Source organism: Streptopelia decaocto (assembly GCF_964273445.1).
Source record: "Streptopelia decaocto genome assembly, chromosome: 3".
NCBI lineage: Eukaryota > Metazoa > Chordata > Aves > Columbiformes > Columbidae > Streptopelia > Streptopelia decaocto.
This window is the reverse complement of record NC_138656.1, coordinates 476,869-493,380: the sequence shown is the minus strand read 5'-3', so window position 1 is coordinate 493,380 and position 16,512 is coordinate 476,869. Positions and strand designations below refer to the sequence as shown.

Sequence of the window (16,512 nt, the reverse complement as noted above, 5' to 3'; positions counted from 1 at the left end):
TCCACTGAAGTAACTTAACTTGGTAATTTCCCCTGGATTAAACATCTTTGATTGATCACTGCTTTGAGAATGTGGCTTCTGGATGCTACCGAAGCGGTCACAATGTTTTGCTCCGCTATTTGTTGAAGTAATTTTACGCTGCTTTGGGGGGGTTGTATTCCTTGTCAGTGGTACTTTTCTGTTGTTTGGTTTGGTTTCCAGCGCTATTTCGTCAGCTGCCGCATTTTTCATCAGGAAATGAATTTGCTGTTGCAGAAGAAATAATGAGTGGAAGTTAAAGGTCAAGGAAAGGGCTGTTGTCACATTCCAGTTAGCACTGACAAAAATCAAAATACACAATACACATCTGCTTGGCCGCGTCGCTACCTGAATTGGTCCAGAACAAATTGGTTTTAGTCAGTTGTTTTATACCCAATATATTCTCTGTATTTGTGCTTCTCTTCAGTAGTCATCTTTGGATAATTTTTGAGCTGTGTCCAAGGCATGAGCTACAAGATCTGGTGCTGCTGTTATTTACAGCTGTGCCCTGTGATTTGCTTTTTGCTTCATGTTCCCATGCATTAATCCTGTGAATGATCACGTTGAAGGGATGCACATAATTCCCAAATCCAGGAGAAATAACAGCCCAGTGCCACACTAGGTTGTTTTTCTCAGAATTGGATGAAACCCATTTTTTACCTGTTAAATCTCACTCTGAGTTTTCAGCCAGACATGTGAAGTTCAGGGCAGTTACCCTGGTGTTTCTCAAACAAGAATTGAAATCTTTTGCGATTTTAATAGCTGTGTTTTATAGACATGAACGTAGTATAGGATGCTAGTGTATCTTTCTTGTAATTATTGTCAATATTAGTGTTCTTGAATGTATTAGTCCTACACGTTGGACTTGCTGATTTCTCCAAATCTAGGAAGTCCAAATTTCCTTAGATATCTTACTGTTAATGAACATATTTTCATATACTGTTGTCTGGCTAAAACCAAAGTACCTCACTGTAAAGATACGTGATATTTAATCTTACAGCACTGATGGTGATGGTAACTAGATTCACTTTGGGTTTTTCCACCCCATAGTTTTATTTTTCTTAAAATCCAGCACAGTAGCCGCATAGTAAATGACGTTAAATCAGCCTTTTCTGTAACATTTTTAAAAGAAAGCATTCTCGTGGAAAGAAACCATCTTAGTATCTGACATCTGCCCGTTTAATTTTTCTAATCCAGGGTCGATCCTGAAGAAACTTTTGCACACTGGAAATTGTCTCAAGGTATTTCTCTCTGATGTATTCTTATTTCTTTTCACTTTAATTGTTCTGAAGCATATTACTTTACAATTTGGCAATATCGGTGTTTTTCAGATCGTCAGGCTTTGTAATTTTATTTATTCATCTTTTAATCATAGATATTGTAGTTCTGGATTTTTTAATGTTTGTCTTCTTCAGTCATTTTGCTGTTCTAATGTAAAGTTACCTGGAGAAGGTATCTATATATGTTTTGCTCAATACTTTATTTTTTTCAGATCTCTCGAATGTTAAGTATACTATATTGAACATATTGGTTATAAATGTGTTATGGACAGACTCCGTGGCACGTAGCTGGGATGCGATGCTCGTCCTGCGTTTCCTCAGCCATTTACCCGTGTCCGGCACTTACTCGTTGGTTTCGCTCTCCGGTTTTTCCCCGCAGATCAGGTGTGAGGGGATGCGGCTGTTCCTGCTGTGGCTGCAGGCGCTGCAGACCAACTGCGGGGAGGAGCAGCTGCAGCTGTTCGCCAGCCTGGTGCCCGGCTTCCCGCCCGCCACGGCCGCCGCGGGGCCCTGCGCGCTCGACAGCCTCCTCAGCGCGCCCGCCGCGCCCGACGGTGAGCCCACGTGCCTCCCGCGCCGCCCGCCCGGCGCCGGTGCTGTCTGCGTGCCCGCTGCCCGGCTGCCCGCCCGCCATGCCCGGCCCTGCGTGCTCCACAGCCCCTCAGCCCGCCCGGTGGGGGGACAGCGCTGCCTGCCCCCCGGCGCCTGGGGACACAATCACACAGAGTCACAGGATGGCAGGGTTGGAGGGACCTGGAAAGCTCATCCAGTGCAATCCCGACACCCAGCTGAGGTTCCACAGGAAGGTGTCCAGGCGGGTTGGAATGTCTGCAGAGAAGGAGACTCCACAACCCCCTGGGCAGCCTGGGCCAGGCTCTGCCACCCTCACCCCCAACAAGTTTCTTCTCAAATTTAAGTGGAACCTCCTGTGTTCCAGTTTGCACCCATTGCCCCTTGTCCTGCCACTGGTTGTCACCAGAAGAGCCTGGCTCCATCCTCCTGACACTGCCCCTTTCCATCTTGATCCCCAGGAATGAGTCCCCCCTCAGTCTCCTCTCCAGGCTCCAGAGCCCCAGCTCCTCAGCCGATGCTGTGTGCGTGCCTGCTGCATTTGTTGACCTGTTTTATTGGTTGCAGCCGCGTGGTTTTCTGCCTCGTCATTCTGAGCGCAGAATGGTTGGGGCTTGTTGTGTGTTTGTTGGGTTTTTTAACTGAGATGCAGATGCACAGACATTCTGGCCGAACAGGCAGGTGTGTGGGTTTACAGTGTCTGGGTTAACCTGGGTGATAACTGGTGTTAACCCTTCCAAACCGCTGCCCATCGCGGGCTGCGCCGTCGATCGCACGCGGTACGACGTGGAGTACGGGAGCCCAACCACTTACTGGGCTTCAACTTATGCCTTACGAGCGCATTAATGATAACTTTTAAATTAACCTTTTTATAGAAAACGTCTTTAACTAATTTCAGGTTTGCTATGTTTAAAACATTTTCTTTTTATCTTAGCTAAGATTTTTCCAGAAGAAATAACCCCACTTTTGCCAGCTGTCTCTGGAGAGAAAATTGCTGAAGACCAGACCTGCTACTTCCTTCAACTACTGTTAAAATACATGGTCATTCAGGTGCGGAGCCTTTCTGTTCTTAACTATCCATGTTTGGAGGAATGTACTTGTGGTAGAAAATGAGGTCTACGCTGTACCTGTACCGGGCTGGTTTTGCCCCTCCGCAGAAACAAGCTTTCTTCTGCACCTCTTATCCTTGTTTTTAAAAGGAAAATCGTCCCCAAGGTATTTCCTTGTGCCATTTCTGGTGAAAATAAGTTTTTCACACTTGCGATAGGAATTACGAACGTTATCCAGACTCGCAGGATAACTGCCTATTTTAGGTGCTTGTGGTTGCATTTAGAAATTAGTTATGGGCTAAAGATGCAGTTTGTTTTCTTTGGACACATCCCAAGCTGAGGAGACATCTCTCTCGTATGACTGATGTCAACAAGCCAGTTTTTCCTTTAGCTGAATAAATTGTCGGCTTGGATATACATTCAATGAACTTGTTGTCTGCATTTCTAAGAGCTTTTACTGGAAAAAAAAACATAAGAGTCTTAATTCGACGTTGCAACAGTATTAAAATTAGGCATTGAGTACACTGCACTTCATACCGTTTTTTGGGACAGTGCTAATTTTTTATGTCTCTCGTTATAATGTAATTGTTTATCCTTTTATTCAATGTGCAATGATTGTCAGTATTACACACTGACTTAACGCTTTTTGTTTGTTTCTCTTTAATTCCACGACAAAGGCCGCAAGCTTAGAGTGGAAGAACAAGGAGAATCAAGACACTGGGTTTAAGTTTCTCTTTGCCTTGTTTCGAAAGTACTACCTTCCTCACCTCTTCCCATCTTTCACAAAGCTAACCAACCTCTACAAGCCTGTTCTTGGTAAGTGGTGCGGTTTATATTTTCAGTAGAAAAAGAGCTACCAGAGGCTGTTCTCAGCAGTGTCTCGGTTACCTGCCAGCATATCTGTCAAATGAGTGTTTTTTCTTCCCTTGTCTCACGTTTTGATTTTTTTAGCACAAGGTCTGTTTTTGTGAGGAAGCCGCAGCTGCTCTCCTCTCCTCTCCTCTCCTGAGGACATTGCCACTGCACAGCATCCTATCGATAGGTGTATTTACAGCCCTCGGTCCCCGTGCTGCAGAGCGCAGATGGAACGTGCTCTCTGAGGGCCCTTTGCAGTTTAACCGCGGCGTCTGGATCGCTCGGCGCCACCCCAGCTGTGCTTTCACAGCCAGAGCCCGGCCCTTCCGTGGTTTGCAGCAGCGTGCAAGTGATTGTTCCCTAAATCTGAGCGTGTGAATGAATTAGGAGCCTGCCTGTCTCCCCTCAGCGATCTTCCTCTTCTGCCCGTGTGCTTGCTTGCTTGTATTTCAGCTTGTGCAGTGCTCTTTGCACCCGAGTTACCTTCTCTTTCCAGTGTGCTAAGTATCCTTTTGCTTTTTAATCTTTGCACTGTTGGGTGTTGCAGAGCTGCCATCTCCTTCTCACTGAACTTCAGCGATAAAACTCTGTGAAACTCGCAAAATTCACGTCCCCTGTAGTAGGAGTAGTGCTTGGTTTCACATTTTGCCCTTCTCTTTGCAGCCCGTCTCTATTGCTTTGCTTAGTGTTGTGTGGTACACAGTATAACCTGCAGGAAAGATCTGTGCTCTTATGTTCTTGCTTTTCTTTAGGAGAAATAAAATTGTGATGGAATATAAGCATTAATGTAATACAGACAGTCACTGCATCTGTTATTTCACATGGAGAAAATGTTGGTCACGTGTTCAGTACATTTAACCATAATCTGGAAGCAATTATGTTTTATTTAAGATTAGATTTTGTTTATATCTTCTCTTTTTATCTCACCAGATATTCCCGATGTAAGACCAAGACCAGTATATATTACTGCAACGCGAAACAATGAAAACGTCTATAGCACAAAAATCCCATTCATGGCAGCTCGAGTTGTTTTTATTAAGTGGCTTGTTACCTTCTTTCTTGAAAAGAAATATTTAACTGCTGTTCAGAATACAAAAAATGGAGGAGAAGTGCTCCCTAAAATTATTCAGGTGTGCTATAAAGTTTACCTCCCTTTTCTTATATATGTTCTACCCTTTCAAGTGAACATGATGAACTGACCTGTGTCTTGGCTGGTCATTTGAGCCAGAAGTGGTTGGAGACACTGCGAAACACATGGAATACCAGGGCAAAGCCTGACCAAGAGTTGTCAGGAATAATAACGTACGAGGGTCTGAGCCCTGCGTAGGGGTATGATCCATCCTTTCCCTGGATCAGAGGGATGCGGGGATTCCTGCCCACGGGTCTGTGCCTTCCTCCCCCACCGCTGCTCCTTCCCGCTGTTGTCTGGGCGGACTGCTGGGGGCTGGGGGCCACGTGAGTTGCACCTTATGCAAAGCGCAAGACCAGATTTCTCCTTGGGTCGGGTGGCAGACTGACGGTGCGCTATTTCAGTTATTTACTTGGGCGTGTTTCCCCGTGTGTAGACTGTTGGTGGTGCGAACCAAGAGAGAGGCGCGGAGCTGGAGCCCGGCGCGCCCCCGGGCGGCGAGCCGGACCGGAGCCACTCCAACTGCAGCACCCTGTCCGACAGGAGGCTCAGCAGCTCCAGCCTGTGCAGCATCAAGGAGCAGCACCGCGGCGTCTACGACATGGTGCAGAGGATCCTCCTGTCCACGCGAGGATACGTTAACTTCGTTAACGAGGTCTTTCGACAAGTGAGTCTCTGTGTTTACGTGCTGTTGTATTTTTTTTTAAAGGCAATGTCGTAGTTATGAGAATCAGCACCACAAAAGCTGTTGCTCAGGTGAGTGGCCAAACTCGATGCAGATCACAGCAGTGCCCTTGTAGTTTGGAGCCCTTCCTAGCTCTGGGTTTAACGATAAAATTATGAAGTCTTTCTAGGAAACGAAGCTTGTTGCTGATGCCAGACAGCAATGTGTCTTATTTGGATGGCCCGCTTTATTTGTTCTAGGTGTTGCGATGTAATTTAAAGGCGTTTAAAGAGCTTGCAAATTTATTATTTGAATTAGTGAGGTTCTTGTTGCTGTGATCAACATAGGTATTTAATGTCTATTTGAACACTGATTGCTTCTACTAGTATTTTTCATTAATTAGGCATCTTTTCAGTTGTTTGGGATAAAACTATGGACAGGACATAGATGTGCATGCATAAGCACACCCACATACCATCACCTGTAAACAATACAGCTCGAAAAAGAGATCCTACGTGATTTTTACTTCTATGTATGCACTAGGAGTTAGGATTAATTAACAACCTATGCATATACCTACATCCCTCACAATTAACTTAGTTAATGTTTCCATTTAGGCTTTTTTACTGCCGCCTTCTGATATCTCTGCCACACGCAAAGTGGTGAAGGTGTATCGGAAGTGGATCTTGCAAGAGAAGCCCGTGTTCATGGAGGAGCCCGACAAGAAGGAGGACGCGCAGGATGCTGCTGGCAGCGCAGAGGATTCCGCAGTGCAAACGGACGGTAAACATGTATGGTATCAGGGCTGCTCACTTCATGCTGTTCGCCTGCAATACGTGGTTGAGGTTTTAAGCTTGCTTTGTAAACGACTAACAAGTTAAAAAGCGCGTGGAAAATCAAGGTTAAAAAATCCTTTTGTTTAAAGTCCAGAAATGTACATAAATATTGAGTGTTCAGTAGTGCTTAGTGCAGGGAGAGATTGCGGCTGTTTTTAAAAATGTGATTTGTTGAGTATTCCCTGTCTACACAAATATGACCACAAGAACTTAAGGGTAGAAATAGTAATGCATCCCGCAGGGTTAAATGTACGCTGTCTGTCGGCCTAGGGCTTGTAGGGTTATTTCTTTTGGTGGTAGTTACTTAAGAATTTGAAAATATCCACTAATTTGAATATACTGGGTGAAATATTTGGATTCAGACACCTTAATCTAGGAAGTTAAAGTGTAGATACAAGTTCTGTGCGTGGTCTTTTTAGTATTCTATACTGAACCATCAGTAAAAATGGACTTGGACACTATTGACACTGTGAAACTATTTAGAGGCAAGTTTTGTTGTACTGAGAGGCTCATATTGTAAAAACATAGTGAGAATTAGGAGGTTTAGACTGGTTATTTTTGTAGGAGGTTTATAGTTTTGGCAGACCTAAATTCAAACATTACTGCCATCTGACTGCAATATATGGAATAAAACATTTTAAATAGTATAGCTCTGTTCAGAGATCAATAGACACGAATTCCGTGCTGAAATGAAGGTAGGACATGACAGTTTCCCCTTTTTTTTTGCTTTTGCCATTTTAAATGATTCTGGATGAGTGCGACGTGCTGCTTTGTGCCTCGTCACTGAGTGCGCGTGTTTTCCAGCTCTCGGACGGCTGTGGACACAAGCGCTCGTCCAGCTGGGGCAGGACGTACTCCTTCACCAGCGCCGTCAGCCGCGGCTGCGTGCTGGAAGACGACGACAGGGACGTCAGAGCTGGCGCTCAGGCCGCGCTGCAGGTGTGCGGGACGGGAGGGGCGCAAGGCACTCGCGTCACCATGTACCTTACCCTACGGTTTATAATATAGGCTCTGAGATAAGGAAAACAGCCAGCAGCAGTTGATGGTTTTTGAGATATGATTAGGACTTCATTTATAACTTTTCAAAAATGAATATTAAACCATGTGACCGTGTTTTGGAGCCAGATATCTGTTGGAAGACAGGTTCATTTTTTATTCCCGTTGTGGGTACTAGGCATTAATTAGAACTGTGCATGTGCTTTTATCGAACCTCATTAATTGGAAATATCAGTGGTTGCTCAAGCATCCAGTGCCAGCAGAGGAGCAGCTGGAGGAATGAGCGGCGCTCTTGCCTGACCGAACAGAAGAGATGCCCACAAACCCCGCGCTGTGCAGCGCACGGCTGTGCTGGCTCTGGAGTGCCGCCCGGCTTGTGCCACAAACGGTGCGGAAAAACAGTTACATGTAAAACATGAAACGTGCTCTCAGGAGAGCAAAAGGTCCGGCTGGAGGAGGACAGGTGCTTTATTGTAAGCTTTGACTTTTGATTCCTGACGCTACGTGAACTGACTGCAGGCGTCTGTCTTGCAGGTGTTCTTGACAAACTCTGCCAATGTTTTCCTCTTGGAGCCGTGTGTGGAAGTGCCGGTGCTTCTGAAGGAGCAGGTGGATGCTTGCAAGGCCGTTCTGAGTATCTTTAGGCGCATGATAATGGAGCTATCCATGGATAAGAAGACATGGTAAGCTTAATATCTCCTGCGTCACTTAAGAGCAAATGATGAACGTTTAAACTTTATGGGGTATTAGTGGGTATGGAGAGTTCCGGCTGTGCGGGGCAGGCAGGGCTGTGTCGGTCGCACTGGCGCTGAGCCGCTCCGGGAGGCTGCAGGTTCTGCTGGGTCTGCATCATGACATTACTCAACTTCAAGGTTCTGGCTGCTATTCTACGCTTGACTTCACCTTCTCAGCAGCTGATGTTATTTTGCAAATGATCTGTGAAGTCTGAAGTGTGATCGCATTGTCAATAAGTAAGGCTTACAGGAGAATTAAGGGGGGGTATATATTTTGGAACGTGAAAATTAACAAGTACAATTAAGATGACCTGTGACAAAGTACAACTTTGTTTTGGAACCAGGGAACAGATGTTGCAGATTCTCCTCAGAATCACAGAAGCTGTGATGCAGAAGCCCAAAGAAAACCAGATGAAGGATACGTTTGCGCAAAGCCTGTCGGGATTGCTTTTCCGAGTGAGTGGGGGGCGGTTTGCTGGTTGCTTGGGTTTTTATGTTGGTTTTTCATGGTGATTACCCGTAGTTTTAGTTAAATGCTGTTGCGCAGTACTACGGAACCTACTTGTAAATCATGAGAAAATTCTCTTTTGCAGTAATACGGGTGATAGTTTTGTAAAGTGTTGCTAACGGAGGGAGAGGGCTGGGCTGGGCACGGGGTCCGTTTGCGGGACGTCCTCCCCGTCACGAGCTCCCTGGCTGCTGCTCTCGCAGACGCTGATCGTGGCCTGGATCCGAGCGAACCTGAGCGTGTACATCTCGCGGGAGCTGTGGGACCAGCTGCTGGGCGTCCTGTCCGCCCTCACGGGCTGGGAGGAGCTCATCACCGAGTGGGCCAACATCATGGACTCGCTGACAGCCGTGCTGGCCAGGACCGTCTACGGGCTGGACATGGCCAGCCTGCCCCTGGACAAGCTCAGCGAGCAAAAGGAGAAAAAGCAGAGAGGGAAAGGTTGGTCTCAGCGCTCTTGGAGTCAAACTAGTTAAATATTTAAGTTTAAACTTAAAAATTGATTTAATTTAATCTAACGTGAAGTACTGCTTAATCGAGTGTAAGAACCTGTTTAATCAAATGCAGAGCGCTTTGGATTTCTGTGTTCTCATCCTCCGTTGTGGGAGGAAAGGCAATTGGGGTCGAGGAGGTCGCTGTTCAGCAGCTTTTCCTGCGTGCTCACAATCAGGCCTTTCTGTGTGGCACAGACTCATTTGGTTTCCTGTGCTGTAGTCTGGCATAGTCATCAATATAGAAACTCTTTCCCATGGATTTTTGTTTATTAATTACGATAGTTTAGCTACATATATGTGCCACCTGGCAATTGATGCACATAGTTGGAGTGGTGATTGTTTCTTGATAATAGTAACAATTCGTCTATTTTGTTTGAAAGATTAACATTCTTCATGTCTGGGTGCTTGTAAGTCCATTTGTACTTTAAGAAAAGCACAATCCAAAGCATGCGATGCTAGAGACTTTTGTTTCCTTCCTCTCCGAGGTGGCGTTTTAGAGCCTCAGAAGACGGCCGTGGTGGGAAGATCTTTTTCGTTAAGCTGGAAAAGCCACCCTGAAGTCGTGGAGCCGATGAGGTTCAGAAGCGCTACCACCTCCGGAGCCCCCGGAGTTGAGAAGGCCAGGAATATCGTTCGTCAAAGAGCAACAGGTTAGAGCGGGTCTGCCCGCGGGTCTGGCGGAGCGGGGCACTCGGGCTTTGGCCTCATTTTAATAGGAAAGCCCGCGGCAGCTGCATCCTTAGGTGGATTTTTGAGGAGTGCTCTGTGCGCTTCTCGGGGGAGAATGGGCTGTTTGCAGCAGGGGTGGGAGGACGGGAGAGGCAGCGGGGCTGGGGGAGCGTTGCTGCTAGAGAGGAATCCGGATAAGTTTTCATTCTTTATTTCGGAGCTGTATGAACTGCTACAGGAACTTCAATGAACACGTACAGGGTAGGTCGAGTTAGCCCAGGGCAGGAAGCCTACGCTGGCAAAAGGGACTATTCCAGCCTGTGGAACTGCTGCGATTGAGGAGTCACTGATTATTGCGCTTTCAGGGGGTGAGGTGCAGCTGCACATTGTCCACATACAGCTCGTAGGAGATACTTCTGGGATTAATGTTGTAAATCTATTTTTTTTTTCCCAAAGCTTTGTGTTTTGTTGTATCATGACATTCAAAACCCCCAATATTTCAGGTTTTTTTCTGACGTAATTATTGCTTTATTTTTTCTGGAAGCTAAGCGAAGCCAGTCTATCAGCAACTGTGTCCATCTCTGTGAGGCTTTGCCAGCCACTAAAAGTGTCCCTCTCCTGCTTCACACTGTGAGCTCTCTCTTACCTGGTATCTCTTACACCTCTTGCTCTCACAGGCTCTCAGGTACTGTACCTTAAACTCCTCTTTGGTGTCAGTGTGCTCTAGAGTTTTGAACTGCTCTGTCTGCTCGTTCCTGTCCAGTTGATATTACCTTTTACCACCTAGGCTGCTCATACATCTCTCTCTAAACCTTAGTTTTTCTAAGGATGTTTTATAAAACTTAAATTGTAAAAGCTTACATTATAAAAACTGAAGTTACAACTTCAGTGTCTAGGCGCTGCATTGCAGCTTTGTAACTTGGGTGTTTAAAGTACTTGACGGGGTCACTTTTTCATTTAGCTTTCTATGGCAAGGAGTTCACACGTGTATGAAACCGAGATGCAAACATTTTGTGATTTAATTCAATCGACAGAAGTTGAGGAGTCGCAGCAGCTGGAAAATTCAACAGGGCCAGAAGCCGCGGGGCTGTTTGCAGAGCAGGAGCAGCAGCTGACTCGGAGCAGCAGCGCTTCGGACCTCACAGACCAGTTTCCCCCTGACTTTTGCCAAGGTAACCTGGCCGAGCTGCGGCGGGACTGCACGCTGCAGGAAACCTGCGACTGTGTGCGCCTGTGTTTCCAGCTCATCTCATTTTCTCAGGAAATATATTGCTGGTATCTTGTTGAAAGAAGTGTTTTTGAGACATTGCAGACCACAGATGCAGGGCGGGACCTTTTATAAAGCAGGTGGTTAAAAATGAAACCTCTGGGTGTGTTTCGTGTGTAACTCTCAAACCTTTTATCTGGCTTGCATTTAAATGTTGTGTATTAAAGCTAACAGTTCTACTTCTGTTCCTATTTGGCAGGATGTTATGCTTACAAAGGGTTTTTCAAAAACTGGTGTATTCCATTTTAATGTTGTATTACTTAGCCATAAATAGAAGAAGCATGCGTGTAAACATAACTGGAATTTTTATACGATTTGCTACGTACTTTCGTCTCACAAATGTCTGTATTTCTTGTTTGCTTTCTAAAATGTCCAGGTAAAAAGGCTGGGAGTTCTCATAATTTAACTTCTTCAGACTGCAAGTCAGTTCAGGAAAATAAGGGATGTACGAAGAAGGAACATGAAGCTGAGCAAGTAAGGCAAAAAAGAGAGTGATTCTTGATAGACTCTCACAGTGTTTTGTTTCTGATCAGGTGCCTTTACGTGTTTAGAAACTCTAGCAACTCAAAGTGGAAAACAATTCACCCCATTTCTAGTGCGGCCTCTGGACCTGAGCTGTGGCCGTTCATCGTGCTCCTTGCTCCGATCCTCCTGCGGCGTCCAGTCTTGTTGGTTGCTTACGCAGTTTTATGTAATATCAACAAGAAGTTCATAACTTTTAAAATATAAATAATTCATGGCTATTATGGAGCCGTAGTACACTGGAATAAATGTTTGATGGTTTGACGTGCTGGGGAAAATGCGCAATGTGCATCCCCAGCTCTGTATTGCAGATGTTCCTATAAGCTAACATGAGGACAGGCAAGCTTAATAAATCTTTCATGCCACCTTTGAATAAACGGTAGAAATAATAAATGAGGCTGCTTGTCTTTGTGGCAGCGGGGAGGAGCTGAGCCTGAATCTCCTCTCTGCACCCCGGCTCTCCCATAGGCCTGGACTAAGTCCATTAACCTTGGCTCTGGAAGGGAGAGCCCAGGCGTGCTCTGCCCAGTGCTGTAGGCGATTGCTTGGGGAGTAACGGTGGGTCTCCGGAAGGAAGGAAAGCCGGCTCCTCTTTGCCGAGAGAAGGCTGTCTAATTGGGGCAATTAAAAATTAACCTGGCTCCCTGTGCTATTTTAGCGGCATGTGTTATAAAATATTGACAAGGCCCCGCCGCCAGGCTGCCGGTATCGCGCCTTCACCCTTTGGCAATGGAAGCCGGGCTTTGGCCATCGATTCGCCGATGTGCCGCAGGAACCCGCCTGGCGCCGTGTCCCAGCCCGCTGGAGCATTGTCATTGCTAGAGCCAGGTTTGCCAGGGAAGAGCCGCCGCTCCCCGCTCCATCAGCCAGCGCAGGCAAACGCCTGTTTCTTCAGAATGCGTGTTCATTTTCTCCAGTTAAATTAAAAAAAAAAGGTGCTACAATGTTAAATAATATAATTCCTATAAGCCAATTGCCCCTCTGGCAATTATTTGCTTTCTCAGATATGTGCAGAAAGAACAAACAGGTGAATGTCTGGCCACTGGATCAGAAATTGGTTCAAGAAATTGATTTTAAAATAGCCATAGCAACAATTGCAAGTATCAAAGTGGAATTTTGTTAACAAATTGGAAATGTTAACTGGATTGAGGAATTTTAGTGCAGAGATTCCCTCAGCAGCCAGATCTGGGGTAAGGCAGCAGGGCTTTTTGTTGGCTATTTGCAGTGGAAAGCATCATACTCTATTTTTCTGGCAAAAATTAAGTTTTGCTATTATAGATGACACGGAGCTGCAAGAAATGTGAATTTGAAGGTGCAGAACAGTCACGCTCAGGGCCAGAGCGGTATTGTCGAGGAGCAGAAGGTCGTCTGAGGGGCTTTCCGGCCAATAGGCTGTAAATCCATTTGGTGAGAAGGTGGTAAAGCAAGAGCAGGACTCTGCAGGGGTTGTTCTGCAGCCTAAGGGATGAAGATTAACTCCTCCCCAGAGACTTCTGATCCTTTAAAGTGTTGAATGGTTTCAGATTTGTAGGAAAACCTAAGTGGAAAGTCCTGCTTGTCGATATGAAAAGGGAGTTTAAGAAGGGGAGGATAAAGGCTGAAATTGAAAGCATGATGCTTTCCTTAAGACATTTAAAGATATTTGGGTTGTCTAAATATTCATTAAAATACCTGGGCTGAGTTGTCATTAATTTCTGTTATCTGTGTATGTCTCAGATTTGCTCAAATATGGCCTCAGAACTGTAATAAGCTGAGTTACTGTTTTTCTGTGAAGGTGCCAGTGCGCAGAAGCAGTAGCACAGCTGACCTGGATTTGAAAGCAGCCTTGCAGCAATCACACGGCGATTACAGAGAGAGGGAAAAAAGTGAGTTCCGAGAAATACAGTCTTTTTCTCAAGTGTCGCAATTGAAGTGAGCGTCATAATTTTGTCTTGTTACAGACATATTAGGCGCTTTTCTCATAGTTTGCGTGAATCGTTGTTGCCGCAGGCGCGAGCGTGAGCAGCGACACGTCCATCGGGGACGGCGCCGAGGTGGAGATGGCGCTGCTGCCCTGGCCGGCCGCGCAGGACGAGCAGGATGGGCGCACGGCAGCCTGTGCGGATCCCGCCGCGCCGCGCTGGCTGCAGCTCAGCCCCTCCGACACCGCCAACCTCACAGGTGCTGCCGCCCGCATCCCGGAGCCACCGTTCTACATCTGTGTCTCAATATAAGGGTTTACATGGTTCAGTTTGCTTATACAAAGTGCATTTCGTTTGACATAAATCATGATATTCATTCAAAAATGACTTTTGAATGCCCAGAGTTTAAGGCATTTGGGTAATCAGATTGAAGGTGACGTAGGTGCTGAGAAATTGTGATGCAGAAAATGATCATGCAGTTGAAAATAACTGGCTTGCTTACTGTGTCAGATCACTGCTAACCAGCTGAGAGTGATAGCTGATCACTCGTAGCCTATTAATTTATATTTTAAGGTAATAGGTTTTATTACATAGTAGAACGGTCTAAAGAAATACCTTACTATATATTTTGAGTGGTAGTGAATAAATGGTTAATTGTCATTCAGATTTGCCCTTTGGTATGGAATCTTTGATTTCCCGTGATGCTGACAGTGTTCCAGCCCTGCTTTCCTTTCCCTCTGGGCTTGCCCCTGCTGTCTCAGGAGCTGCTTCTGTGCAACACGGTGACTCCTGAGCGTGCTGGTCAGCACTAGCAGCGCACTCTTCTTGGTGCCTTCGTTCAGTCCCATTTCCAGCTCATTTTATACCGTGTGATCTTAAAAAAGAAAGGAAAAGCCAGTTATTGATTGACTAAATCTCTCAGGGTACATGAATGTTCTATTCAACTGCATTTGCCTCTGTGCTGGAAGCCCCAGCCCTTGAGCAGGGCAGTCTGATACATACCTAGAGCTGTGGGGTCTCTGTATGGAAGGCCCCTTCGCCCGCTTCTTCTGCCATTTACACAAGTTGAATCCTGTGCCAGCTTCAGCAGCGGCAAAGAGCTGATTTGGTGGGAGGGACGCTTTGGGGCGGGCGGGCAGGAGCGATGTTGCCCCAGCGGCGCCGTGCGCTGCGTTGTAACCTGCGGCGCTGGCCCTCGTGTCCCTGCAGACAGCAGCGAGTTCCTGGCTGAGGACTGCAGCATCATTGCGGGCGGGAGCCTGGGGGGCTGGCAGCCCGACTCTGCCGCCGTGCTCTGGAGGAGGGTCCTGGGCATCCTCGGGGACGTCAACAACATCGCGTCGCCTAAAATCCACGCCAAAGTTTTTGGCTATCTTTATGACCTGTGGTATAAACTCGCAAAGGTACTGTCAACAATGCTTACATCTGATTTTTTTTTTCATTGTGAAAAACATGATTAAATTCAATTTAGTATTAGCATCTAGAACATCAGGGGGAGGTCTGGAGGATTCTGTCCTAAAGACGTTCTTGTTTGTGGGTATCCTGAGTAGAGAGTGTTCTGTTCAATGACTAGACAATTTGAATTAGTGAATTTAAATGGGGTGAGGAAACTCACAAAGAAAATAGAAGTATAGAATAGAATACTGCAAACGTTGGTATGATCTAAAATGGAAATATTTGCTTAGGCTGTGGGGGAGCACTATAGAACAAGCTTTCCTGATGTTTTATTTAAGTATAGCACAAGGTGAAGTGCCTTTAAAGTAAATCAAATAAAATGAACAAGTAATAATATGAAATGGAGCATTAATGAAGTAAGCTACTACTTTTATAACCTCTCTTCTCTTAAAAACATTAGATACGGGACAACCTTGCTATTAGTGTGGACAACCAGTCTACTCCCTCTCCTCCGGCCTTAATTCCCCCTCTCAGAATATTTGCGTCCTGGTTGTTCAAGGTGAGCTATTTCTGAACGTTTCACACATGAGCAATTCCCCAGTACCCAATTCCTATGTGCTGTGTTATTTTCAGTTCTTACAGTTGCTGCCAGCTAAGAAGACAAATACCCTCCAAAGGCTCTTTGGACTTGAATCTCTTTTAATAAATAAACGGAGCAGATTTGCTGTATGGCAAATGTGCTGAAGACACAGTTTTGTGTTAGCTGGCTACTAGGCAAGAATGAATAAGACAAGTTTTTTGCTCTTTTCAGGCAACCACCCTGCCGAACGAGTACAAGGAAGGCAAACTGCAGGCCTACAGGCTGATCTGTGCTATGATGACCAGGCGCCAGGACGTTCTGCCAAACTCCGATTTCCTGGTTCATTTTTACTTTGTGATGCACCTTGGCTTAACAAGTGAAGACCAGGTACAAGCTTTATTTGATTTAAAAGAGCACAGTTACTGTGTGCTGTTGGGAGTGGCGGTATTTTCATGTTTGAAGATCTGAAGCAGAAAGGAAGCAATTCTTTGCAACAATCGTCCCTTGTAGCCTGGTCTGTGTCTGCGTTTAGACGACATAGTCCCAACCTTCTCATTGCTCTCCCAGGGATAAGTTTTTTAAACGACAGCTACTCGCTTGTCCCTTATTGTCACAGCTGCCCTGCGCCATCGCTTGCAGGGACATCTGCAAAAATGAGAATGAATGGTGTCTTCTCCAGACTTTCCCCTTCGAGATCATCCTCCGTGTTTAGAACTGTCATAGCAGCGCTTTTAACTGGTGCAAAGAGGACCGAGACAGGTTGTCTTATCGCTGTAAGCAAGAGGTGCTGCCAGAACGTTCCATTTCTATGGATCAATGTTCTTTCTAGACCCTGTGTCCTGGCTTGGCCTAATTAATAAATATTTGGTGGGAGATGAGGAAAAGACTTAATGTGTTGAGAAGTGAGGAGATCACTGGGCCACAGCAGCAGCTGAATCCTCGCGGAGCAGCTCAGAGGGGCTCTTCAGCCAACACAGAGGACGTGGATGGCCACGTCCGTGTTTCCAGAGCTGCAGGAGCAGTGTACAGTGTGCGGAGAGCCCTG

The 16,512-nt window shown here is 46.0% G+C and overlaps 1 protein-coding gene across 6 annotated transcripts in view; it reads left to right on the top strand.

The window, feature by feature from the left end:
* Positions 1-16,512, top strand: part of RALGAPA2 (Ral GTPase activating protein catalytic subunit alpha 2) — an 89,535-nt gene that overhangs the window by 16,069 nt on the left and 56,954 nt on the right. For 4 of the 6 annotated variants that reach the window (XM_082047495.1, XM_082047493.1, XM_082047492.1 and 1 more), the window contains exons 5-24: positions 1,216-1,259; positions 1,678-1,852; positions 2,803-2,918; positions 3,595-3,733; positions 4,703-4,902; positions 5,338-5,568; positions 6,183-6,356; positions 7,206-7,340; positions 7,932-8,080; positions 8,476-8,587; positions 8,843-9,080; positions 9,619-9,783; positions 10,347-10,487; positions 10,837-10,974; positions 11,446-11,543; positions 13,366-13,456; positions 13,581-13,751; positions 14,702-14,895; positions 15,348-15,446; positions 15,699-15,854. In XM_082047495.1, the coding sequence (XP_081903621.1) occupies positions 1,216-1,259; positions 1,678-1,852; positions 2,803-2,918; positions 3,595-3,733; positions 4,703-4,902; positions 5,338-5,568; positions 6,183-6,356; positions 7,206-7,340; positions 7,932-8,080; positions 8,476-8,587; positions 8,843-9,080; positions 9,619-9,783; positions 10,347-10,487; positions 10,837-10,974; positions 11,446-11,543; positions 13,366-13,456; positions 13,581-13,751; positions 14,702-14,895; positions 15,348-15,446; positions 15,699-15,854 (2,966 nt within the window). The remainder of the gene's footprint in view (positions 1-1,215; positions 1,260-1,677; positions 1,853-2,802; positions 2,919-3,594; positions 3,734-4,702; positions 4,903-5,337; positions 5,569-6,182; positions 6,357-7,205; positions 7,341-7,931; positions 8,081-8,475; positions 8,588-8,842; positions 9,081-9,618; positions 9,784-10,346; positions 10,488-10,836; positions 10,975-11,445; positions 11,544-13,365; positions 13,457-13,580; positions 13,752-14,701; positions 14,896-15,347; positions 15,447-15,698; positions 15,855-16,512) is intronic. The other 2 variants (XM_082047494.1, XM_082047496.1) reach the window with 2 other exon arrangements.